The sequence below is a fragment of the Trichechus manatus genome, unplaced genomic scaffold (genome assembly GCF_000243295.1).
Source record: "Trichechus manatus latirostris isolate Lorelei unplaced genomic scaffold, TriManLat1.0 scaffold00008, whole genome shotgun sequence".
In the NCBI taxonomy this organism is placed as follows: Eukaryota; Metazoa; Chordata; class Mammalia; order Sirenia; family Trichechidae; genus Trichechus; species Trichechus manatus.
In genome coordinates this window covers 13725316-13751814 of record NW_004443944.1, presented here as the reverse complement: position 1 = coordinate 13751814, position 26499 = coordinate 13725316, and the positions used below count along the sequence as shown (strand labels likewise).

The 26499-nt window shown below is 39.9% G+C and overlaps 1 protein-coding gene across 2 annotated transcripts; it reads left to right on the top strand.

Annotated features, from left to right (window-relative positions):
* The first annotated feature begins 746 nt into the window (after positions 1 to 746).
* On the top strand, positions 747 to 22181 carry PARD6B (par-6 family cell polarity regulator beta). Of its 2 annotated transcripts, none has more exons than XM_023742977.1 (3): positions 747 to 989; positions 6202 to 6424; positions 18391 to 22181. In XM_023742977.1, exons 1-3 carry the CDS (start codon positions 936 to 938, stop codon positions 19215 to 19217), a joined length of 1104 nt encoding a protein of 367 aa, XP_023598745.1. In that variant the 5' UTR covers positions 747 to 935; the 3' UTR covers positions 19218 to 22181. The 2 variants fall into 2 exon arrangements, with proteins under 2 accessions (XP_023598745.1, XP_004370301.1); XM_004370244.2 differs by having other exon boundaries at positions 747 to 1001.
* The last annotated feature ends 4318 nt before the right edge of the window (positions 22182 to 26499 follow it).

Below are 26499 nucleotides of genomic sequence, written 5' to 3'. Positions count from 1 at the left end.
AAAACTTGACTTTTGCAACCAAGAGTTGCATCCGGACGCCTAAAAGACGCAAATGGGTGGCCGGGCGTCGATGGTCGATGCGACATCCCAAAGTGTCGGCGGTGCGGCCCCGAGGCCCCCTCAGCGCGGTCGGTCACCCGAGTAGGGGGCAATCGGCGCGCGCCATGCAGCGTGAGCTGCCGACGGGACCCTGGTAACCAAGAGCGCGTGCGCGTGCGCAGGGGGCCCACTGCTTTAGCTCTTCTCCAGGTGCGCTCGCGCTTCCGGCGAGCCTTCTCCTACTCTCCCTTCCCCGGGCGGAAACTTCACGGCCTGCGCATGCGCTTCCCGACTCTCCTGCTAGGTCGGGTGGGGAGGCCCCCGGCTTCAGGTGATCCCGCCCCTCCCTCGCAGCGCTGGACCAATCACGCCGCGGTAGGCGGAATTTTCGAGAAGGCGGTCCGCCCACGCGCTGAGCGAGGCGTGTATCGATTGGTTGGCGCCGCGGGCGCAGGTGCGCGCTTCCTATTGGGTGTGGGCGGAGCGCGAGCTGCCGAGTCTTCTTTGGAGGCTGCAGGTGAACGCGCGCACGGGGTTCGGGGACGCGCCCGCGGGCTCGCGGCGGAGGCTGCCGGGAGCGAGGTTGCGGCGCTCGTCGCCTCCGCTCCGCCCTCTCCTCCTCCTCCTCAGTCGTCGCGACCGCCGCGGAGGCCCGGAGGGAGGGAGCTACGTCCCCGCCCGCCCCGCCGCCAGTCCGACCCTCGATCTCGCCGTGTGAGGAGCTTGCGGAGCGGAGCTCAGCGCGGAGACAGGAGCCGCCGCCACCCCTTCCGCAGGTGCCTGTGAGGAGGCGTCGGGCCACAGCCGACCCCCCAAGCCCGCCGGCGCGCCCTCGCTCCCCGTGCTCCTGTGGGGCGGCCCGGCCGGAGGAGGCCGCCGCGGGCTCGGCGCTCGGGATGAACCGCAGCCACCGGCACGGGGCGGGCAGCGGCTACCTGGGCACCATGGAGGTGAAGAGCAAGGTGCGCGGGGCCCGGGCTGGGTGGAGCGGCGGGACAGGGGCCGGGACCGGGGCCAGGACCTGGACCTGGGGGAGGCCAGAGACTGTCTTGGGGGGCGAGGGACGGCGAACGCGTCGCGGGGGAAGCGAGGGGCCGTGCAGGGACCGAATGGAGAGCTGCCTGGTGTCTGGGACGGCGGGGTGCGGGGTAGTGGGACTTGGAGGCTGGCGGTGGTGGATGATAAAAACTCTGAGAAGGGGACGGGCGGGGGCTTGTATCTGCTCCTGGCTCTGATAGGAAGACCCAGTGGAGCATAGTCTCCGTCCTGTTCCAGAATGGGAGTAAGGCCCAGTCTATACTCGAGGATGTGGAGGCATTTGAGTACAGTGGGGGAGGAAAGATTTGGGGGAAATTATACGTACTGGGTTTATGAGTAAAAGGTATTTGGAACATCCCATGGTCACATATCGTTACTCCTTTTGTGGCTCAGAGGATCATCGGGTGGCGAAGGAAAGAGCCCAGTGAACCAAAGAGACATTTTAAAGTTAGCTGTTTCCTGCTAGGAATTTTTCTAGCACTAAGTTTGGTATTTATTTAATTTATCAAATTAGCACTATCACCTTATGCTTACGTTTGAGTAGCACTTTACAGTTTGAGTCTGGATGCTCTTTTCATTCCATCGTTCTGCCTTTTCACATCAAGTCCTTGCACCCTTGACCAGTGAATGGTATGCCAATCTGGGGATAATTACCTCCGTATCAACTGAATTCCTAAATTGCAAGGCTGGGCGAGCAGGGCAGTCTGTAGGGATTAGTTAAGGAATGCTTTCCAAAGGGAGTTTTGAACTGGAATTTGAAGGTGATCGGCAGCTGCGGGAGCATTTTCAGCAAGCGTTTCATGAATTGAAGAGCCAAAGGAGTTTAGATAATCTAGCCTGATTCTCGTTTTACAGATGAGAAGACTGAGGCTCAGAAGGGTTGTGACTTTCCCAAGCTCTGCTTTTGTGATAAAACCTTAAAGCCTTCATTAAAGCTGTTTCACAGCATAACTTTCAGGCACTATAGAATATAAAACAGTGCACTGGCTGGGCCCTGAGAACATTTAGAATAGAGCTGGGAAGACCAGAACACATGAAAGAATAGAAAAGTAAAAGCATATTACCTTCAAAAATAATGAAACATGTTGAATGTAGAACTACTTAGAATGCAAAAATCAAGGAGTGATTCGAGCGAAGTTAAGGAAAGCTTCCAGGAGCCTGTGGGTAGAGTAGTTTTTATTGTCTAGGGCTGATAAGCAAAATTCTGTATGTCAATGTAACTGAGAACCACATCAAGAATATCTAAATTTGTGTTCATTTTTAAACTTTGCCACTTAAGAACTCACCTATCAGGATAGGCACTAGTTTGAGGAACCGATCTGTAATTATAAGCAATTTAAGAAATAAGTTTTTCCTTGTGTCCTCCATGGAACTGCCGTAGCAAACTGAAGTGGCTTGCTTGAACGAAAGGGTTAAGATGACTCAAAATCCGCAGAGCTTTTCCTCTAGCAATCTGGTGGTGATAGTGGTTCCGTGCCCCTTGGTTGGGCTTTCTCATGGCAGTTCTGTTATAAATGTAGTTTGGGTTTGTGGGAGTTGAGGTTAAGAAAAGAAAAACACTTGTGATACTGCATAATCTTAAAATTCAGTTTGTGGTCTTAATCTTGGTGGCAAGTCTTTAATTTTTTTATCCTAGGAAAAAATGAGTAGGGATTTGATAAGAGGGCTTAGTCGAGGTGCACTGATAATTACAATCAAATAGTCATTTCTAGTACTAGGAAACTTTGGGCGCTTGGGAACTGGAACTTCAGGCTTTTTGCCCTTCCATTCTGGCAGCTCATTTGTGAATCTTCCATATACTGTGGCCAAACTTATGTTGCATATTTGACCTGCCATAGTGCACGTTTTTAGTGAACCAAGTCTCTCTAATAGAACCAAGGCGCTCTGAGAGTATGCAGTGAATGAAGTGTGGTTCCACGATTATTCTGGCTGTTGATAAATAGGCACGGCACAGGGACTTCTAGTATGTCTGTAACATCTTATGTTTTAAGTATATATTGAATAAAACACTTGTCATCTTAGCCATCTAAAAAATATTTGGACATATTTTTGAAAAACAGTATTTCCGTTTACGCTGCTTTAGTGCTATCTCAGCTTTTTACAAACTGATCGCTAAGCTGGTAAACAAAACTAGGTAGTGTGCAGACCCATGCTTTAGAGTTTCTTTTCCTTCAACGTTAACAACAGTAGCGTCAACTTTACTATTTGCTCATGGAGGGGGAAAATGGTACAGATAATAAAATAATGGATAGTGCAAATATCACTAGAGTTAGATTTGTGATATTGGCTGCAATGTGATTTTTTTTCTTTGGTAACTGATTTATCTTCCTAATTGTTTCTCCAGAGTTAGGGAAGTTTTTAATACACAAGATAGTGTCCTTTAACCTTGGAACAGTCTTTGAACCATAAAACTTCCTAATTGTTATTCGTGTTGTTGTTGTTGTTAGGTGCTATCCAGTCGGTTCGACTCTTAGAGACCTTGTGTACAACAGAACGAAAGAAACACTGCCCAGTCCTGCGCCATCCTCGCAGTCATTGCTGTGTTTGAGCCCATTGTTGCAGCCACTGTGTCAGTCGGTCTCCTTGAGGGTCTTCCTCTTTTTAATTGTTATTCATAGGCAAACAGAATATTAAATTTGCATTTCTAGAGTGCCAGCTGATGCTGGGAGAAGGGAATCTGTATGCATTCTGCATAGCTAGGACAAATTGTTGTTAGGTGCCCTCGAGTTGGTTCCAATTCATAGCGACCCCATAGGATAGGACAGAACTGTCCCATAGGGCTTCCAAGGAGTGGCTGGTGGATTTGAACTGCCGACCTTTTGGATAGCAGCCAAGCTCTTAACCACTACACCACCAGGGCTCCTTGGACAAACCAGATGGGTCTAAAAAACAGTTGTAAATGGCGCGCATAGTGAATAATTCCTTTGTGAATAGTTGCTGATTGGGTCTGAAGTTTATTTTTTGGTATTTTACTTCATGTAGTAAAAAGTTCTCTTAATCCTATTGTTTTGCTGTAAGAAGCGTAAACAGTTTCTCTTGTTTTTTCCTGCCAACATTTTCAAAAAGGCACAACTACTGTGAAGCCATACAGTTTCCCATTGTTTTTATCATACCATTTTAGCAAGAGAAAAAAAAATGTTGAGCAAAGAATTTCCATCTAAGGCTTTAGCCAAAAGATTGAGGCCCTAAAATATTTACTCACTAAATGTCATTCCCTTTTATAGTCTTTGGGTGGTGCAAATGGTTAAGCACTAGACTGTTAACCAAAAGATGGGTGATTTCGAACCCACCAGATGCGCCTCAGAAGTAAGGCCTAGAGGTCTGCATCCGAAAGGTCACAGCCTTGAAAACCCTATGGAGCAGTTCTGTTCTGTACACATGGGGTCGCCATGAGTCGGAATTCACTCAGTGGCAACTGAGAACAACAACATTGCCATTCATATATCAGAGGAAATGATAAACCCTGTGGGTGAATCAGAAAGCAATAGGGATTTCATGTTGTGATATCAGAATAAAGAAAATGGAGGAGAAACTATGACTTCTGATAACATCATAAGACTAACTCTGATACGAAGGGTGTTCCCTGAGTGTTTATTTACTTTGAAATGTGAAGGTGTGACTACACTTCTTGAGAGCTTTAGGTATGAGTCACTTTATGTTCTTAATAACTGTTAGTGTTTCAGCAGTGTGATTTGGAAACTTTTAAATTATTTATTAGAGGTGAGAGGTGGTTTTAGTGTGTTGGAGTTTTAATTTAAAACGAGTGAGTAGTGTGGGTATAAACGAGGAGGAACTTAGATACAGCAAAAGCAGTGGATCCTGATATCCCATAGGGCCCTTGGAAAAATGAACTGACACGTTTATAAACTGCTCAAATTATTATGAGAGGGGCTTTCCCCACATGATACTTAAGGCACTGTCTCAGTGGCACATTAGTATTTCTTACTGATAATAGATATTTAGAGGGAAAATGAAATCAGTGGTCAAACACATTTGGGAAGCATTTGTTTAAATTTTTTTGAAAAATCAACTCTGGGAGTTAACCAAGCTGTAATATGCTATTCTCCACAGCCATTCTTGAGAGGGTGAATATGTAGCATTTCCGAAACTTAAGTGACTGGGACACTTTTTGAGGAAGGCTGATGAACCTTTCTTAGGTTTCCACATTTGAGGAAGTGCTGTGGTAGTCCCATAGAATGTTATACATTCTGCTTATTATGGATTGGATGAAGCCAGTCCTTCATGTTGAATAAGTGCCACATTAGTGATTTGGCATTTGGGGAGAAGAGGTGCGATCCTGGAGTAGGGAAGCTGACCTGAGTGTCAGAACTGTGAAGAGAAATTTGGGGTATGATGGAGGTTGTTGTCCTCCCTGTTTGTGTGATCCCTTAATATTAATACCTCTCTGTTGTAATTATGCTCTTCACCCACTAATTGGTGAGTTTCTGGAGCAGGCCTGAGCCTTTCAATCTCTAGGGCCTAGCTTTGTGCCAGCCACATAAACATTTGTTGCATTAATTGGATAATTGTAGGGCATATATTTGATGTATTAATAAAACTTCTTTCGGCTTTAACATAGGGAAGGTGCTTCTTAACTCTAGGCCTATTTTGTATGTACCTACCTCCATCTGTATACCTTATGCCAAGGAGCTCAAAATCCTTTTTGTGTATTTTGCTATTAATCCTTGCCACATCCTGTGAAATCATGGTTCCTTTTATAGAGGAGGAAACTTAGATGCTTTTTTGCTAATGCTCAAAATAAGACTTGGGCACATCTCTGGTACTCCGTGGCTGATGTGAGGAGAGTACTACTGTCAGGGTGTGGTCTCCAGACAGGGTTTGAGCTGAGTCACTGTGCTGGACAGTCCCCGGAGAGGCAAGTACCCCAGGGATTGAGTTGAACTGCTTCTCTTGAAGGGAATGCCTTTCAGAGATGCAACAGTGAGGGGGTACATTCCTATGCCTTTCTTATGCAGATTCATCTCCTTATAATGAAGTTTCTGACGATAGACTGTTACTAGAAATATTTTCTTTATTAAAGGAAATACTGTTTGTTAATATTTATGGCATCTTTCTGTTACTTCTGCTTGTTTTTTAAACCTTTATATGTTTTTGTATTTATAGTTTGGAGCTGAATTTCGTCGTTTTTCACTGGAAAGATCAAAACCTGGAAAATTTGAGGAGTTTTATGGATTACTGCAGCATGTTCATAAGATACCCAATGTTGACGTTTTAGTAGGTTATGCAGACATCCATGGAGACTTACTACCTATAAATAACGATGATAATTACCACAAAGCCGTTTCAACAGCCAATCCACTGCTTAGAATTTTTATTCAAAAGAAGGGTAAGTACCACTGCTTGTAAAAATTGTTTTAGAAATAGAAGTGGTTTGTTTCTTTTTGATAGGATACACAGACTTTCTCACAAACTTAGTGAATAAACATTTTGTGTGTATCGTCTGGGCTATGTTAACTAACAAGTGGGTTAAAACATTTGTGATTGTTGGTTCAATTAATATCTTTGCACTTCATCAAGTGTACTTTACAAAATCCGTGTTTTGGAGTCAGAGGAACATTCCAGCTTTTTTGGTGGCAGCTAACTTTTAAGTGCTATATTTACTACTCAGTAAGTACGCAAAGGAGAGTTATTTAATCTTCCTGAGTATCACTTTATCTATAGAATGAGTACAATACCACAGAATTTCTGTGAAGATTAAATGAGCTAAGTGTAGTGCCTGGCATGTAGTATGCATCCAGTAAAAGTTTTCTTTTGCCTTTTAGGATATTTTCCACAGGAAAAGTATAAAATTATTAGTTTAATTATCTGGAAAATTAGATAGCAAGTCATTTTTTGGAGGGATGTAAATGTTGACATCAGTTTTGAAAAAAAAAATTTGAAATAACTGCTGTACTTGGCAAGCATTTTCAAATGTATTTTGAGTCCTAAAACTTTTTTTTTTTTTTTTAATATTGTGGCCTCTTTTGCATGTATGTATGTGTCTGTCTGTCTGGTAGGAATCATGGTATCTGCCATTTATTCCTGTGTCTTTGGTAAATTAAGAGGTTTGAGAAGCCATTGTCAGAGCAGGGAGCCCAGTATTGGTAGGATAATTAAAGTCTTACTCTGTAAATGTATCAGGTTGTGAAAACTCAGCTTGCTTGTGAAAATAGATAGGGATGTCCCTTGAAGTGAAACGTTAGTTCCAATCATTTGATATGCATTGGACCACTCCCAGGGCTTTGAAATTCCACTGGTTATGTATCTTTGCTTTGCTGGATTTGAAAGAACTAAAGTCCACCAACAAAATAAACCTCCAAGGGTAACTTATGTCTGCATTACTTGACTGTTTACAAAGTACTTTCACACACACAAATTTCCCCAAAGACCCCTGAGATGGATACCGTAGGTATTTAACAAGGATGTGATATAACTAATTTGGCTGTTAAGGATGAAGGAGTAGGCAGCAGTTTTTTACAGGGAACAAGAGCAGGTAGCGGAGACAGTGCTGGGAAGCTGCCACAGTAGAGGAGATAGGTGAGGAACAGAGCTTGTTGTTGGGTGCTGTCAGGTCGACTCATGGCAACTCCATGTGTCAGAGTAGAGCCGCCCCACAGGGTTTTCTCGGCTGTAGTCTTTGCAGAAGCAGGTGGCCAGGTTTTTCTCCTGAAGAGCCCCTGGGCGAGTTCAAACTGCCAACTTTTTGGTTAGCCAAGTGCTTGATGGTTGCACCACCAGGGCTCCTTGAGGAACAGAGCAGTGGGAAGATAAAAGGGAAATATTTGAGAGTCATTGCACTTACATTTGAGTGGTATAGAGTTGAAGGGGAGTCCGACAAAGAATAGCTTTATGGTTTTGAGCCTGATGGCTGGGACAGTGCCATAAATAAGGAAAATTTGGAAGAGAAATTGATTTGGGAAAGAAAATTATGAGTTTGATCTTAGAACAAATTAGCTTATAAGGCTGGTGAGTTGGACGTCATGTGGGAAGTTGAAAATGGTAGACTGGAGCTTAGTCAGAAACATTTGTCGGTCAGCTGAAGAGTGATAGTTGAAATTGTGGGAGTAGACATATGGCAAGGTGAGATGAAGATCAGGAATAGAACCTTGGAAAGCTGTGTATAGAATGCTGGAGAAGAAAGATGTCCGTTGAGGAGAGTGAAAGACAAAACATTTGAGTAGGACTTGCCATTTTAAGCAGAATGTGTTAAATATGTTGAATAACAGGTTTTTCTTGTTGTAATTTTCATTAAAAGTTCAGATGCTGTTTAGAATGTGTATGCAAATATATTAAATGACTATTTTTAAACTAGAGCCATCTGATAAATTTTTGCTGATTATCCCCTTTGTTAGAAAGATTATGGAAGTTGGATTATACCACCACATGTTTTTGTTAATGGAATTGTAACACAGTGATCATGGAATCAATCCTAACATCCTTTAAGAGTGGTTGTCTAGCATCTTCTATTTTCCTTTTAAATTTTTATTTCCTGGGTGGTTTAAAATTAGAGTTGGACGTTTTTCCTATGTTTTTATTGAACCTTTTGAAGATTTTTACTTTTGGTATAGAAGTTGCAATTTAGAAGTATGTTTATATGAACCGAAGTTTTCTGTGTAGTTATAATTTAAAAATTATAAATTCAATACAAGTATGACTTTAGCAATAAATTAAAGTAAGTGGGTCAGTTTGTTCCTGCTTAATGCTCTTTGCTGGCTTCCCATTGGAACAAGAATAAAATCCTCCTGATTTCGACTTCCCAACCTCATCTTCCTCTGTTCTCCTGCTCCCTCATCACAGCCAGCGAACCACGTTGGTTTTCTTTCTGTCCCTCAAACTTGGTAAGCCTGTTCCTGTCTCTGGTGTTGCATTTTTTTCGGTTAGGACTGTTAAGAACAATTTCCATCCAGGTCTTCCTGTGGCTGCCTCCTTATCCTTCAGATCTTTCTTAGCTCAAATAACAGCTTTCTCAGAGAATTCTCTTCTTTAACCCTACTTAAAGCAACTTACCCCCCCACCTTTACCAGATTACCCTCTGAAGACCTTATTTATCTACCTGTTAACTTGTTTATTACCATTGCATCCCCAGCATGTAAATAGGTGACAGACTTAACAAACACAGTGCCATGTGATTCATGTTGATATTTTTTTTAACAAAGCTCAACAGATGCTTAAGTTAGAAAGCTGATTTTATGTGAATCTTAATGGACATTAAATTCAGAAAACTAATATAAAGCATGACATTAAGCATAGTTACATTTTACTGCTTAATTAGAACACATTTTCTGTTTTCTTGGCTTGTTGACTGCAGTTAAGGAATCAACAGGGCAGCAGTTACACTTGACATGGTATCAAGTGATTTTTAAAAAACAAATTTCATGATTTAAGACCAAATGATCATTTTTTTTTTAAATAATTTTATTGTGCTTTAGGTGAAAGTTTACAGTGTGAGTTAGTTCCTCACTGAAAAATTTATACACAGATTGTTTTGTGACAGTGGTTGCAATTCCCACAATGTGACAGCACCCTCCCCATTTCCACCCTGGGTTCCCTTTATCCATTTGTCCAGTTTTCCTGTCCCTTTCTGCCTTCTCATCTTGCTTTTGGGCAAGAGGTGCCCATTTGGTCTTGTGTATTTGGTTGAACCAAGAAGCACGTTCCTCACATGTGTTATTGTTTGTCTTATAGGCCTGTCTAATTTTTGTCTGAAAAGTGGGCTTCGGGAGTGGCTTCATTTCTCAGTTAGCAGGGTGTCCGGGGGCCATAGTCTTGGAGGTTCCTTCAGTCTCTGTCCCAAGTGAGCTTTTAAAATCTGAGACACTCTACTAAATCAACTTTATTTGAAGTGAAAGCTCAGAATTTAATGTGTATGGCTTGAACTTGAAGATAGCATTGTATTGCGTATCTTGAAAAGTTTTATTATATTTAAAAAAATAATTTGTTGTTAGAAGAAAAAACCCATACTCTGTTTCTCAAGCTATTATCATGGGAGCACATCAAAAGAAAAAACCTCATATCTTAAAAAGTTATTTTCACAAAGAGAATTCCCAGGTTTTTTGCCAACTCCCACCCCCGTTGGAGTGTAGAGTATCCTAATTTACTGGAGAGAGGGAAAAGAGAAGGCACAGAATAGAGTTTTTCCTCTCTTGTTTGTGGGTTGTTATTGTGCACTAAACAGTTTTAGGAAGTTTGACTGCACCTTTTAATAACACCCAGGTCAATTCTGTAGGTTTGGAATGCAGCCAAGGAAATGTGTAATTTTTAAAAGCTTCCCAGCCGGTCATGATGATCAGCTGGCCTGGGATCTGTTGATATGCTATAGCACCAACTCCTTGCCAGATCTAATCAGAAGATCTACACCAGAACTTCTTACTATATCATGATCTGTTTTTGTATGGCATCAGACAAATATGTCTACATCTTGGACTTATTCAGAGGAATTTGTTGGAAACACCAGAAGGGTCTTGCATTAAACGTGATCTCACGTAGGACCCTCAGAAGGACGCAGCCTTGTGGCCCAGACACTTGTAATTGGGCACCTAAATTATTTCTTTGATCTTTACTGTGCACTGGCATTATTTTGTAGGTGTGTTTTAAGGTTACATCTTAATGAGTCAGTTTAATCTAAAAATGGTCTAAGGGATATGCATTTTAATAGTAAATTTTAAAAAACAAAAAGTATGGCCTAAAAAATAAAGAAAGAAGAAATGGTGGAGTAACATCTCAGAATATGACATCAGTTGCTCATGATCTGGGTGTCACATTTTACACATACCTGTTTTTCAACCAGTCACCAACCCTGTTGAAACTGTGTTATAATCATTTTTCAAATCTGTTTCCTCATCACCACTGCCTCTGCTCCAGGCCAGACACCATCCTAAATTACTGCAGTAGCCTTCTATCCTCCATCTCCAGCTTGTACTCAGTGAGCTTGCAAAAGCAAATGAAATTACCATCACTCCTCTGCTTAAAATCCTTGATTTTTTTCCCCTTGTCCTTAGGCTGAAGTCCATAAACCTTAACACATCCCAGAAGGCCTGTCTGTCTGGTTGGTCCCTGGCTCTTGCCACATCTCTCTCTTCCACCCTGCCCTCCATTTTGGCTAAATTGGACTTCTTCATCCACCCCTCACCCCACCACCACTCTTCTCTGTATTTGTCATATCCTGTGTCTGCAGTATTCTCCCCTCCCTTTTACCTGACTGACTCCTCTCACTTTCTTTTCCAGTCTCAGAGTAAACGTCACTTCCCTCCAGAAGTCTTCCCTTTGGCTGCAAACTAAGTTGCGTCCCTGTTTGCATGCCCCCACAGCACAGTACACTTAACAGATTTTCATACCGTTGTAAAACTTTAATTATTTGAAATTATTTGTTAATTGGCTTCTCCTAGATGATAAGCACCGTTGTTATGGATTGAATCGTGTTCCCCAAAAATATGTGTTGTAAATCCTAACGTCTGTGCCTTTTGGGATAGGATTAGTGTAAGATATGTCTTGAGTCAATCTCTTTTGAGATTAAAACGATTAAAAGCAAGAAGCTAGCAGGCAGAGATGGGGGAAGAGAGATGCCAAGCCACATGAAGATCACCCAGGAATAGAAGCTCAAAGAGACAAGGACCTTCCTCCAGAGCCGACAGAGAGAGAAAGCTTTCCTCTAGAGCCGGCGCCCTGAATTTGAACTTCTAGCCTCCTAAACTGTAAGAGAATAAATTTCTGTTTGTTAAAGCCACCCATTTATGGTATTTTTTGTTATAACAGCACTAGGTAACTAAGTACCGAGAAGTGGAAGTGCTGCTCTAACAGATACCTAAATGTGGAAGCGGTTTTGGGTAGTGGGTAGAGGCTGGAAGAGTTTTAAGGTACTGTTAAGAGTTTTAATAGTAAAAGCTTGGAGCCCTGCTGGCCAGTGGTTAAGAGTATGGTTGCTAACCAAAAGGTTGGCAGTTCAAATCCACCAGCTGCTCCTTGGAAACCCTATGGGGCAGTTCTACTCTGTTCTGTAGGGTTGCTATGAGTCAGAATTGACTCGACGGCAATGGGTTTGGTTTTTGGTTTAATAGTAAAAGCCTAGATTGCCTTGAAGAGACTGTTGGTAGAATTATGGACGTCAAAGGCAGTTCCGATGCGGGCTCAGAAGGAAGTGAGGAGAGCTGTACGCAAAGCCTCTGTCATCTTAGAGGATACATATGGCACCAGCAACAGAGTGTTGCTAAAAATGTGGACATTAAGTGTGCTTTTCGTGAGGCTTTAAAATAAAATGATGAACATGTGATTGGGCAGTGGAAGTACAGTGATGGCTTTTTATGCAATGGGAAATAACTTGTCTGAATTATGTTCAAATGTTTGGTGGACGATAGAACTTGTAAGTGATGAACTTGCATCTCTATTTAGCTGAGAGATTTCCAGGCAAGACCTTAAAGGGGCCATGTGGTTTCTCCTTGCCGCTTATAGTGAAATGCAAGTGGGAAGAGAAGAACTTAAAAATGAACTGTGCAAAATGAAAACAGAACTTAAAGATTTGGAAATTCTGTTGTACAAACTAAGGACACATGACCTAGAATTGTCACCAAGGATGTGGCTACTCATACTTCTGTTAAAGAGATTAAGCCTGTGACTGATAAATCTAACCAACTACCACGGCCGAACACCCATCAGCTTAGACTGAAGGGGACAGAGAAAAAAGCGAAAGGAAAGAATACTGCCTCTTGGAATTCTAAAGGCAGGAAACAGGCCAAAGGAGCTACATTTGTTGTCCTCCAAATAAAGAAAAGGATCATCCCTGGAGCAGCTCGGAGATCAGCAGAGCTGTTGGAAGGAGCATGAGAAGCAGGGCCTTCTTGGTCTTAAAGGGTCGTCTCCTGGATCTCAAAGGGTGGGGCCACAGCCTCCTAGGTTTCAGAAGGTCAGCTCTTCACCAGCTTGGTTCTGGAGTGTGGGCTGCCATTAAGGTGTGTTAGGTGGGTGGGGCTACTGCCCAAAGCTGAGGGGGTGGGGCTGCCACGCCCAAGGAGCAGGAAAAGAGGGCCTGCCGGGACCAAGGGGGTAAGATTGCCACTCAGATGGAGTAGGAGAGTGGGGCCGCCTAAAGCTATTCTCTGAATGCAGAAATTATCGAACAATATTATTAAAATCACACGCAAGTAAAATTTTGCTGCAGGTAATTCAAAGATGGTTGCAGCAGCACATCAACAGGGAACTGCCAGAAATTCAAGCTGGATTCAGAAGAGGACACGGAATGAGGGATATCATTGCTGATGTCAGATGGATCTTGGCTGAAAGCAGAAAGTACCAGAAAGATGTTTGCCTGTGTTTTCTTGACTATGCAAAGGCATTCAACTGTGTGGATCATAGCAAATTATGGATAACATTGTGAAGAATGGGAATTCCAGAACACTTAATTGTGCCCATGAGGAACCTGTACGTAGACCAGGAGGCAGTTGTGCGAACATAGCAAGGGGATACTGCGTGGTTTAAAATCAGGAAAGGTGTGCATCAGGGTTGTATCCTTTCACCAAACTTAATTCAGTCTGTATGCTGAGCAAATAATCTGAGAAGCTGATTTTATGAAGAAGAATGCAGCATCAGGATTGGAGGAAGACTTATTAACAACCGGTGCTATGCAGATGATACAACTTGTTTGCTGAGAGTGAAGAGGACTTAAAGCACTTACTGAAGATCAAAGACTACAGCCTTCAGTATGGATTACACCTCAATGTAGAGAAAACAGAAATCCTCACAGCTGGACCAATAAGCAACATAATGATGAACAGTGAATATTGAAGTTGTCAAGGATTTCGTTTCACCTGGGTCCACAATCAACACCCACGGAAAGAGCCGTCAAGAAATCAAGTAATGTACCGCATTGGGTAAGTCTGCTGCAAAAGACCTCTTTTAAAGTGTTGAAAAGCAAAGATGTCACTTTGAGAACTGAGGTGCCCCTGACCTAAGCCATGGTATTTTCAGCTGCCTTATATGCATACGAAAGCTGCACAGTGTATAAGGAAGACTGAAGAAGAGTTGATGCCTTTGAATTACGGTGTTGAAGAGTATTGAATATATCATGGACTGCCAGAAGAATGAACAAGTCTTTCTTGGAAGAAATACAGCCAGAGTGCTCTTTGGAAGTGAGGGTGGCAAGACTTTGTCTCGTGCTTAGGACTTGTTATCAGGAGGGATCAGTCCCTGGAGAAGGACATCATGCTTGGTAAGGTAGAGGGTCAGCGAAAAAGAGGAAGACCCTCAAAGAGAAGGATTGACACAGTGGCTGCCACAGTGGGCTCAAACATTGCATCGATTATGAGGATGGCGCAGGATGGGGCAGTGTTTCTTCTGTTGTACATTGGGTCACTGTGAGTCAGAACTGACTTGATGGCACCTAACAACAACAACAACAAAAGCCCCGGGAGCCATCCCAGAGGGCCTGGAAGGTGGAGAATCCGGAGGGCGAGACCAACACCCGGAGGCTGGAGGGTAGGGCCATTGCCTAGATTTTCTCAGAGAACATTATTTTCAGGCCTTGAGAGCTAACGTAAATTGTTCTGCTGAGTTTTGGACTTGGTTGGTGCCTGTTAATCCCTTCTTCCTCCAATTTCACCTGTTTGTAATGGAAATGTCTACCTTGTGTCTACCTTCTTCCACCATTGTACTGCAGATAACTTGTATTCTAGATTTCACAGGTTCACAGACGAAGAGGAATTTTGCCCCAGGATGGAATTTGGATTTGGAGTTAATTTAAGACTTTTGGGATGATGTGATGGGGTAAATGTGTTTTGCATGTGGCAAGGACATGAATTTTTGGAGGCCAGAGGGTGGAATGTTACGGATTACATTGTGTCCCCCAAAAATATATCGTAAATCCTAACCTCTATGCCCCTAGTTATAATCTCATTTGGGAATAGGTTGTGTTTTTTATGTTAATGAGACAGGATTAGTGTAGGGTGATCTTGAGTCAATCTCTTGAGATATGAATGAGATTAAAAGCAAGCTAGCAGGCAGAGATGGGGGAAGAAAGATAACAAGCCATGTGAAGATCACTTAGAAGCAGAAGCTCAAAGAGACTAGGACCTTCCTCCAGAGTCAACAGAGAGAGAAAGCCTTCCCCTAGAGCCTCCACCCTGAATTCTAACTTCTAGCCCCCTAAAATGTGAGGCTAAATATTTGTTAAAGCCACCCGTTTATGGTATTTATGTTACAGCAGCATTAGATAACTAAGACAAACATGAAAGCAGGGATCATATCTATTTTGTTCTCTGAATCTGCAGCACAGAGCACAATGTCTGGCACATAGTAGGTGCTCATTAAATATTTGATGATTGATTTTTCTTATAATAGGAAGTGGGTCTTCAAAATTTGAATATTGCTTTAAGTGATGTTTAAGTCTTTTAAAGTTGTCAAATCTTTTTCATTTAACCATTTTGGATTAGAGCAAGGGTTGAGTCAAATCTGCCCAGCTGCCTGTTTTTATAAATAAAGTTTTATTGGAAAACAACTGTGCTCATTCATTTAAATATTGTCTGTGGTTGCTTTGCAAAACCTAAAATATTTACTCTTTGGCTCTTTACAGAAAAACGTTGTCAAGTACTGGATTAGAACATTAAAAATATTCTTTAATTCTTTCCGTCCTCCTCCTATGCATCAGATGGGACATACTGTAATGTTGAGCTTTCTCAATACTTCTGCCATGAGCTGTTCTTGTCTGTTCTGTACAGGCTTGCTGATATGATTTATATAAAGCTGTGTGGTTTTTCAGAAATGCTTTTTACTCATGTTAGACCTTTCTTTCTTGTATGTGTGCCTGCCACTCACTAGTGGACCCTTACCACTCTGGATTTGTGATTTATGACCTCCTGTGAGTTAAGAAACGAGATAACAGGCTTTTCAGAATTAATATTTAAAGTGTAAGAGGCTCAGAGAAGGTAGCAGGGCTCCTCCGAGGAAAGCACAGGAGCTTTTTTGTGTGCAAGGAAGTGAGACATCTAATTTGGCTATTCAGAGGTTCTAGGTGGTTCATTGCCTGTTCCAGTTAGCTGAGGCCCAGTCCGGGTAAGTGAGGTGCTGCTGTATAAACCTATGTCTTGTGCTGTTGTGGAAGCCTGGGTTTGTACACGTGGAGGGTGGCTATGCATCAGGTTTCCGAACTTGGTATCTCCTTCTGCATTTAGTGCTCTGATCTGCATACTTAGGTAGAAAGTCAACTTCCATTCCCTGTGGACATTCACCTTTACACTTTGAACTAACACCCTGTACCCTGGCTTTTTGCCAAAATATTTCTTTTCCCAGTGGCTGGAAACTGATTAGCTAGATGGCAGAACAAAGATGCCTTTGTACTGGGGCATATTGCTTTTGAGAATTTAGCAGAGAGCATTCAAACAGTCTGGATGCCTTGCCAAATTATGCAGATTTGGGGGTTTTTGGTCAGGTTTCCCATGAGTAGGTATGTGGGCAACTTAATTTTGTTCTCAGTTTGTATGGTCTGGAATTTTCTTTCTAAATGTTATATAGGCTTTCATTATAGATTATTTTAAAATGAAAAGGCTTAGTTTCGAGAAAACACATTTAGTAGAAAATTGTTTTTGATAGTTTTTCTGCCAGCTTTTGCCAAAAAGATTTCTATTAATGAATTTGTTTTCAGAGCCAAATTACAAGTAAATCTCTGTCTCTTTAAGAATACCATGCAGATACTTTATCTGTCAATGAGGATGAAAAGTATCTCCCCCCAAAATAGTAAAAAATAAGGTGTCCCTAGTCTTGAATGTTAATCTGAAACTAGTTTTTGAAGACTTCAAGCAGCATCAGAAAAGAATAACAATGCTTTTGGTAGTTTGACACAGGTTTGACAGTTAACATTCATTATGTAAAGTTGTATGGTACTGGCCTAGTTAGAAGACGTGGGTTCTAGTTCTTTCTCTGTGACATATTGTACCCTTATTTCCTGCTTATATAGTGAAAATGATAATTTCTTACCAATAGGGAGGTTGAGGATTAAACAAGAGATTACAAACTGAGGCACACTGTTTATGAACGCAAGACGGTGATACTACTATTATCTATAGCGATAGCAGAGACTGGGACTTTAAACTAGTTCTTTTGTGGGAGGAGCCTTTTGTCTCTTATAGTTTTTTTTAAATTCTGGAAAATTCTGACTTTAGTTTCCATTTTCATCAACTTCTGACAACAAGTGGGGGAAAACTTGTAAATTTAGATAAATGCATGTTTAACATTCTATTCTCATTCTGGTTATTTTAAAAAACATGATTTCAACTTCTGTTTCTGCTGTTGGCTTCATTTCTTCTTCTATATCTTATTTTCTGATTAGATTTTTTATTTATAGATGGTCTTCTTTCAGCCATATGATTTAACAGTACCTGGTTTTAGATGCCGTGTTTTCTCTTCGTTTACATCAAAGATTAGAAATTGGTAGCTTAAGGAATGATTTCAATCTCCAGATGGGTTATTTGACCCAAACAAGGGTTTTTTAATTTAGGTGTCACCATTTAAAAACGGGCATGGTTTTACTTAAAAACAGGCTTTCTGGAATCTCTTGAAAAATTGGACTTGGCCACATGAATTCCTACAGCCCATGGGAGAGAGAACTGCCGGGAGCTGAGGAGCAGCTGTGCCATTTAAATAGGGCAGGGGTTCTCCAGTTTGCCAGAGTCCTTATTACTTCCTGTTGTGGCTGTCATCCACACAGAGACAAAATGTCTTTGCACTTAACTGTTTTTCTCACAGTGAAGAAAGAAGTTAAAACCTCATACCTCTTTCTCTTTCAAAAGTGGGAAGATGAAAGATTAAGAACTCCTTCAGAAAACTGAGGGAGAGAGTGCTTAATTGTGGACATGGAGACCAAAATTCCTGTGTTTGATATGCACCAACTTCACTTAATTCTTTTGTTTCTAAAGGAGGGTTGTATTAGGGTAACTGACAATAAATTTTTTCCCATTTTTTTAGTTGTCATCCATAGTAAGAAATTTGTTTTATATTGCAACAAATATTTATTGCTGCTGATAATGAAACAATGAACAAGATGATCAGTGATTATTCTGAGTTCTGCTTTTTTATACTTAACATTTTATCAGAAACATCTTTGTTAATTTGTGATGTGTGTTTGAGAGGGCCATCTAGTGGTTCTTTTTTGGTATGGCATATCTGATTACTATCCTACATTATGGTTTGATTAGAATAAGTTAATATTTAACTAGTTTGTTTATGTACCAAAAGCATTTAAGGTAGCCTTTCTGTACAGATTCAACTGCAGATAAATGGTGTTTTTTTTTTTTCACAGCATTTCTATAATTATTTTATTTTATTTTTAAACAGAGGAAGCAGACTACAGTGCCTTTGGTACAGACACGCTAATAAGGAAGAAGAATGTCTTAACTAATGTGTTGCGTCCTGACAACCATAGAAAAAAGCCTCATATAGTCATTAGTATGCCCCAAGACTTCAGACCTGTATCTTCTATTATAGATGTGGATATTCTCCCAGAAACACATCGTAGGGTTCGTCTTTACAAATACGGCACTGAGAAACCCCTAGGATTCTACATACGGGACGGCTCCAGTGTCAGGGTAACACCACATGGGTTAGAGAAGGTCCCAGGAATCTTTATATCCAGGCTTGTCCCCGGAGGTCTAGCTCAAAGCACAGGACTCTTAGCTGTTAATGATGAAGTTCTAGAAGTTAACGGCATAGAAGTTTCAGGGAAGAGTCTTGATCAAGTAACAGACATGATGATTGCAAACAGCCGCAACCTCATCATAACAGTGAGACCAGCAAACCAGAGGAATAATATTGTTAGGAACAGTCGGACTTCCGGCAGCTCCGGCCAGTCTACGGATAATAGTCTCCATGGCTACTCACAGCCGACTGAATCAAGCTTTCAGTTTGACGAAGACAGTGATGAAGATGACATTATTATTGAAGATAATGGGGTGCCGCAGCAGATTCCTAAAGCTGTTCCAACTGCTGAGAGCCTGGAATCATTGACACAAATAGAACTCAGTTTTGAGTCTGGACAGAATGGTTTTATTCCTTCTAATGAAGTGAACTTAGCACCCGTAGCAAGTGGCACAAACACAGAATCTGAAACAAGTGCTCCGGATCAAAAACTTTTAGAAGAAGATGGAACAATCATAACATTATGAAACCACTGTTAAAATGTTTTCTGAGAGAGGATGTCACAGGGGCTTGTAAATTTGGTTAGTTTAAAGCATACATATACCTCTGAGCCAGTGACATGGAATAGACATGAGAAAAATAATATTGCAAGCTTAAAATGTTATTAAAATAGTTGTTTGATAATTGTTAATGTAAACTTTGATGGATCAGAGGTGAATTTAAAAACAACAGAGCCTTTGCTAATGAAATTACATGCTTTTGCTATTTTGTCTGGAAAACTGGATATTAGAGCACATTTTCAGAACTGTGTGGGAGGGAAGACTAGATCATTTCCGTTTGAAGTGGTTGCATATTTAACCTGCTGTGCAGAGCCCAGTTAACGGTATTTTTTTTTTTTTTTAATTCTAATGTGAAGAAGTCTGTCTGTCTCTTTGGTACCTTGGGGACCTCAGCTCCTATGTTCCCAGCATTTTATTTTGATTTTTTAATGTTCCTGTGTTGCTGATTATAACAAATTATTTCCTGAAATGCATATTTTCCTAATTTCTAAGAAATCAAACCAATTTGGCTGTTTTTAGGAGTTGCATTTCATGTTATAAAGCGTTGAAGCTATGTTCCTGAATTATAAAATTCTGTAACAATTGTTCAAGTTGGTGTCTGTCCATCTTATAGCTTACATATTTACAAACTAATTCCATGTAGGTGTAATTTATATTTTAGAAAACTCTCCTTTAACCTATCGTCCTCATTTCCCAGTTTCATTGGAAAGCATTCCTTTTGTTTTTCTGCATGTGCTCTGTTGATGTGCTTTTATATTCTTTTAATGTATTCAAGTAGTTTGAATTGTTTTAGATGAAAAAAATGCACCCAAATTAAGAGATTTTTACACATAAGACAAACCTGTGCACTTTTTATACAAAAAATTTGAATTTTCTTTGGTGAGATTTGTAGGAACACTGCCTACACTTTATGAGAAATAATGTATTCACCTTTGACAGGTAGAGTTTATCACTGTTAATTTTATGAGGCTATTTATTCCTTTCAGTGCATCTACTTAGAACAAGTTAAGAATAAGGCTGCTAACTTTCATTCATTGCCTGATTTCTTTGGTATGTGTCATTGTACAGTGTGCACAAGCACTATGGTATGCTTGTATATAGAAATTAAGAATATTATGGTATACATAAGTTCCCTGTGGCTTATGGACATTTCTCCCAGAGTTATTTATTAATTAATTTTATGGTAGGGCTAGTATGAATACCTTATAACAATTGTGTGCTATTAAAACAATGAAGAATCAACTGACTCCGTTTTGAAGGATATTTTCTCTATATGGTAAAAATATGAGAATAAATAAAGTCTTGATTAAATGAAGATCGCTTGACTCAAAATACTTAAATGTATTTTGTTAATATTACCACTAAACATATTATCACTAAACTATTAACTGACTGCACAGCATTATGTAATACAATGTCGTTTTTGTTGAATTCACTGAAATTCTTCCATTTATCTACCACTGTTTTTTAATGGCATTCCAGCTTTAACATTCTGTGAGTCTTAGAAATTTGACTCTAGAATGACAAAATAATGTTAGTGTTTAGAAGGTTAAATTTCATTTAGAATGTAAGTGGTGCAGGGGTTTAACATTTAAGTAAGAATACTTTCACACACTACCTCTCTCTTTTTTTTTTAACAAAGTTTTAACATCTGAAGTTTTCTCTTGGGAAAATACTTCAGGGCTTGACTTTTTGTACGAATTTTAACTGTAAAATACAAATTTATCTTGTATGTATTCATGAAAATGGAAATCAAATCTGCTAGTGCTTTTTATTTTAATTATCCTGCTAAGAATATGTCAGTGGTGTTTTTAACTAGATATCTGTCATTTAAATTATCAGTGAAATAATTATTAGACATACTGTATAAAACCAAAAGGTTTTTGTTATACAGTAAAATATCAATTCATTGGTAGTCTGAATTGATTATTTCAAGTGCACCTTATTAACAAAAATATCAGTGGACTCAGTATAAAATTTTATAGTGCTAAATGTCAAGCCTGACTGTGAATTTTGTTCTGTATCTTAAGTAAATGTATGATAATGTTCTCATGAGCTGTCAACAAAATATATGTACTTTTGGGAACTATGAATTTTCTAATTAAATTTTACATGCTACGACATGATTTTTACATGAATGCTATATTTAAACTCAAATGTCAGTATTTTACTACAAAATGTACATTATCACTAAATAGACTTTGATTTTAAATAATCAAATTAGCTTTAGTTGTATATTATTTTTTACAAATAAAGATAGACTTGTATAAAGGCTACTTTCTTGTTTTGAAATATATGAAAAATCACCAAATATTTACCAAGCACCCATTATATAAAGTGGATACGGTGGAAATCAGTAAGTTATAACAAGACCCTTGCTTCCTTAACTTTTCATTGTTAAAAGATAAACACCAAATTGTATGTAAATTTAACTGCAGCTGTGTATGAGCATAATATATGGCTGTGGATTGGAAGGTAACATTAAAAATTAGTTAATTCTGATAGTGGGGAAAGATTATGCATGATATCCACCCAGAGTTATCTTTAACATTGTTAAAGATTATTTAAAACAAGACAAAAGTAGTAAGTAATATGACTGTTCATTGTATTCTGAAATTCAAATTCACTTAGAGTTAAAATGCGTATTTATTGCCATCCTTATATGGCATTACCTATATGGATTGAATTCAGTTTCTACTGAAAATTTTAAAAGAGCCTGAGAATAGAGAAACCCTCTTCCTGAGCTATTCATAATCCCAAATTGATCACCCTGTCATTGGCTTAGCTGATCTCTACACTAACTCTTCTATCCACCAGTTTGGAAGATAATCTTGATTTTCCACCCTCTCCCACCCTCAACTGAAAAACAAGTTTTAAATCCTCTGAATGTAAGCTGAGCATCATGTACGTGGAATTCTTCATAACATTGATTGGTACAGATTGGGTTACATGCAGCCCTTGATATTCGTTCATATCTGGGTTTAAGGTCCTCCATGAAATAATAGTGTGGAACTAAAACATCCCTTTAACCCTGAATGTAAGATTTCACTGCTGTTTGCACCTTAAATCCTGCTGCTTCCAAATTTCCAGTTCTGGGTAAGAACTTGTTGGTAAATTTGGCTTTCAGAAAAATCAAGCCCTACTGTTTGGTTGTATCCATTTAAGTACTTAGTGTTTAGCAGCAACTGATAAAACCATAGCTTATTGTTTGGTTTTGATTTGTCCCATCTTTTAGATCAATGAAAGGTTTGGCTCTGACTGAATGGTAGAGCCTTAAGAGTGTGTATGTCAGTGACTTGGCAGCTGAACCCTCCTAAGCAAGTTTGGGAGTGCCTTACTTTAAGAAATGGAAAGTCTTGACTTGGTTGGTATATTGTGGCAGCATATGGTGTCTGTTACCTGTAAGGTGAGACAAAAAATAGCTGTGCCTTCTAGCTATGGTGAGATCATTTATATGCTGCTTAAGTGCTGTCAGAAAAGATAATTTGGAAACCAAAGTTAAGTCTGCGTTACCCCCAGGAGTACACATGCCATCAGATGACTCTCGTGTGGATGTCTGGCTGCCTATTAAGAGGTAAGTATAAAGCAAATTAGTCTGATGTAACAACTAAGACACAAAGTCCTTTGTAGTATTCTACTAAGTTCTTCCCTAAAATCAAGTAAGATTTAGATAATATTTTGAAAGCTCATGTGTTTATCAGGTTATTTTATACCACTTGATGTGCATTTCATAAATTAATATTAAAATTGCATTAGTTCTATTTATAATTTATTTAGGTGTTTTCCCATTCTTTAAAAAAAAATGCTCTCTGGAAATGGTGTTTATTCCAAAAGCAGCATTCTCCATGTAATAGAAACTCAGGAACTTATTATCTAGTTCATTATAATTCCAAGCGATGAACAACGAAGTTAATTATTACAGTATTAGTAACTAAGATAACTTTTAAAAAATAATTTCTGATCATACAAATAATATATAAATTCTCCTTGTAAAAAGTCCTTGTTGACAACCAAGCATATTTATCCATACTGTACTTTGCTACAAAAAAGGAATGAAGTGGCTTAAAAAGAGAGTTAGTATAATTTTTATCAAATTGGGGTACTTTGGAGAGTGATCAAGTTTGCTATTAACCCTGGCAAACAACAGGCAGGTTAATAGTAAACAACTGGAGCTGTCCAGGGTAAACTTGAAATGTGGATCACACTATTGAAGATATTGTAATAACAGACATTTTAAAAAAAAGCACAACCCTCAGTAAGAAACGCATTTAACATTGTGACCCAGTACGAAGATATGTGTATGTATGTAAATGATACATATATGTGTGTATGTATTTGTGGGTGTGTATTTGAAATGAAAATTTCACAAAATGGAACTTCATTACATGAAAAATGCTCTGATTTTGTATTTCATTTTCTAAAAATGCTTGTTGGGACATCCCAAAAGAATTTCTGGATGCACTATTTGAAAAACACTGGGTAACATGTTTAAAATAGTGGAAAATGTTCCCTATGTAGAGCACTTTACTTTCCAATTAAGACATTTGCCATGGGAAAGACTAGCATTTTTTTTTTCCAAAGAGGGAGAAAAAAAAAAAAAACACCACTGTATTGCTTTCTTTTTTTATTTTGGAATTATTTCTCTTTTTTTATTTTGAAATTATTTCAAACCTAGAAAAGAGCTGTGTGAAAAGTGCAACTACACCCTTTGCCCAAATTTTCAGTTTATTTTGCCACATTTCGTGTATCTGTCTCTGCACTGTTTTCGTTAACTACGGTAAAACCCACGAGAGACAGAAACTGTGTTAAGGCGGAAACCTGTCAGAGAAGGAAAATTCATTTTCCACTAAAATGAGCGATAGAAAAGTGGTAAGACTGTACCCTGTCAAAGGTGGAAAACTTGTGAGACTCGGAAAAACAAGGCAATTTCGTTGAGTTCTGGCTTTCACAGTTTTCACTGTCTTTGAGAATTGGTTGCAGAGGCTTATACTTCCTACAAACGAGGACATTTTCTTATGCAACCACAATTCAACTATCAAATTCAGAAAATTAACATTGATGCAACACAGTTGTCTAATATCCAATCCGTACTAGAATTTGACCAGTTGTCCCAGTATGTCTGTTACAGCAGTTCTCTCACCAATCCAGAATCATTTGATTGTCACATCTCTGATGTCCTTTAATCTGGGACTCTTCCTCAGTTTTTCATAATATTGAAATTTTTGAAGAGTAAAGATGAATTGTTTTATAGAATGTCCCTCGGTTTGCGCTTGTCTGTTTCCTCATAATTAGATTCAAGTCAGGGATTTTTGGCAGGAAAGCCACCAAGGCCACACTGTCTTCTTTGCATCCCATCAGGAGGCACATTATGTCCATTTGTCTCAGTATTGGTGATGTTAAAATACCGCATTTCTAATGGGAAAAAACTAGTCTTTAATTCTTACGCTGATAAAAATACTTGGGAAAGACGTTTTCTACATCCAGCTGTTCCACATCTTCAATTGTTTCCTATTGAAGAAACCATGAGAAATGGTGAAATGGATTTTTTTTTAAATTTCGTTGTGCTTTAGGTGAAAGTTACAACTCAAGTTAATTGCTCATTCAAAAATTTATACACATATTTTGTGACTTTGGATGCAGTCCCCACAATGTGATGGCACTCTCCCCCTTTCCACCCTGGGTTCCGTGTGTCCATTCGTCCAGTTCCTGTCCCTTCCTGCCTTTTTGTCTTGCTTTTGGGCAGGAGTACCCATTTGGTCTCATATACTTGATTGAACTAAGAAGCACGTTCCTCATGTGCTTTATTGTTTGTTTTATAGGCCTGTCTAGTCTTTGTCTGAAAAGTAGGCTTCGGGAATGGTTTCAGTTCTGGGTTAGCAGAGTATCTAGGGGCTGTAGTCTTGGGGGTTCCTTCAGTTTCTGTCACACCAGTAAGTCTGGCCTTTTTTCGTTAATTTGAATTACGTTCTACGTTTTTCTCCCACGCTGTCTGGGACTCTCTGTTGTGATCCCTGTCAGGGTGGTAGTAGCCGGGCACCATCTAGTTCTTCTGGGCTCAAGCTGGTGGAGGCTCTGGTTCATGTGGTCCTTTAGTCCTTTGGGCTAATATTTTCCTTGTGTCTTTGGTTTTCTTCATTCTCCTTTTCTCCAGACGGGATCGAGTATCCCTGAGTACCATTTGCTTAACTAGATTTCTGGTCCCAGTGACTATTTTCTCTGGCACTGAACTGAAGAGAAGGGAGACAACCAACCGATACCTAAATCAGTGAGTAGTGGGCTGGTCATTGTGCGTTCTCAGGTTCTTGAGGTTGCTGACCAGAGGTTTCTTCCTGTGTATTCTTTGGACTGTGGATAAACCCAACTTAATTTGGCTTAAATAAAAGGGAATGTGTCTCATGTGACTGAAAATTTCAGATCTAGAACTCCAGGCACAGATATTGTGTAACAGTGCTGTCCAAGAGAACTTTTTGCAGTGATGGAAATGTTCTGCATTTGCACTGTCCAAAATGTTCTCCTCTAGCCCCAGGTGGCTATTGCATACTTGAGGTGTGGGCTAGTGAGACTGAGAAACTGCATTTTTAATTTAAACTTAAATAGCTACATGTGGCTAGTAGCTACTGCATTTTGCAGCACAGGTTAGAATCTCTCTCCATTTCTTGCTTTCCTTTCCCTTAGGCAGATTCCTCCCTTGTGGTGGCAAAGATGGCCTCCAGCGGCTCCATCTTACATTCTGTCATGTTAAGAACCTACCAAGAAGGGAGCCTCTCTTCCCTACTAATAACAGCCAAAGCCCCAGAGCCAATTCTTACTGGCCCTGTCTGGGTCATGTGTCCATCCCTCCGCCAATCCCTGCAACTCTTAATTGTCCTGCGCCCAAATTTGGACTGAGTGGAGAAGGGATGGTCCCCCCAAAGAAGAATGAAGGAATCGGGATGCTGTTAAAACAAGAAAAGGAAGGACCACAGGGAAGTGAACATGGTGGGTATCACTTGCAGCTTAGTTTATAAAGTATTTGAGTATAAATTTTTTATACAGGAGAGAGTTAAAAGCATAAAGTACTATGTAAGAGATAAATGGAGACAGAAGAGACACACTCTATGAAAGGAAAATGGTAAAGGCAGAAATTGAATTTGCAGCCTAGTGGCAGTGTTCTGAATTTGAATGAAGAATTTAAATCTCATAAGGATGACAACATCAGAACTTGTGTTTTCAGGTATTATTGCTTATTTTGATTCTATTAAAATAAATA

Coding starts and splice junctions, on each gene's coding strand:
- PARD6B (XM_004370244.2), top strand. CDS start 936: ATGAACCGCAGCCACCGGCACGGGGCGGGCAGCGGCTACCTGGGCACC. Junction 1,002..6,201: donor CCATGGAGGTGAAGAGCAAG/GTGCGCGGGGCC, acceptor TTGTATTTATAG/TTTGGAGCTGAATTTCGTCG. Junction 6,425..18,390: donor AATTTTTATTCAAAAGAAGG/GTAAGTACCACT, acceptor ATTTTTAAACAG/AGGAAGCAGACTACAGTGCC.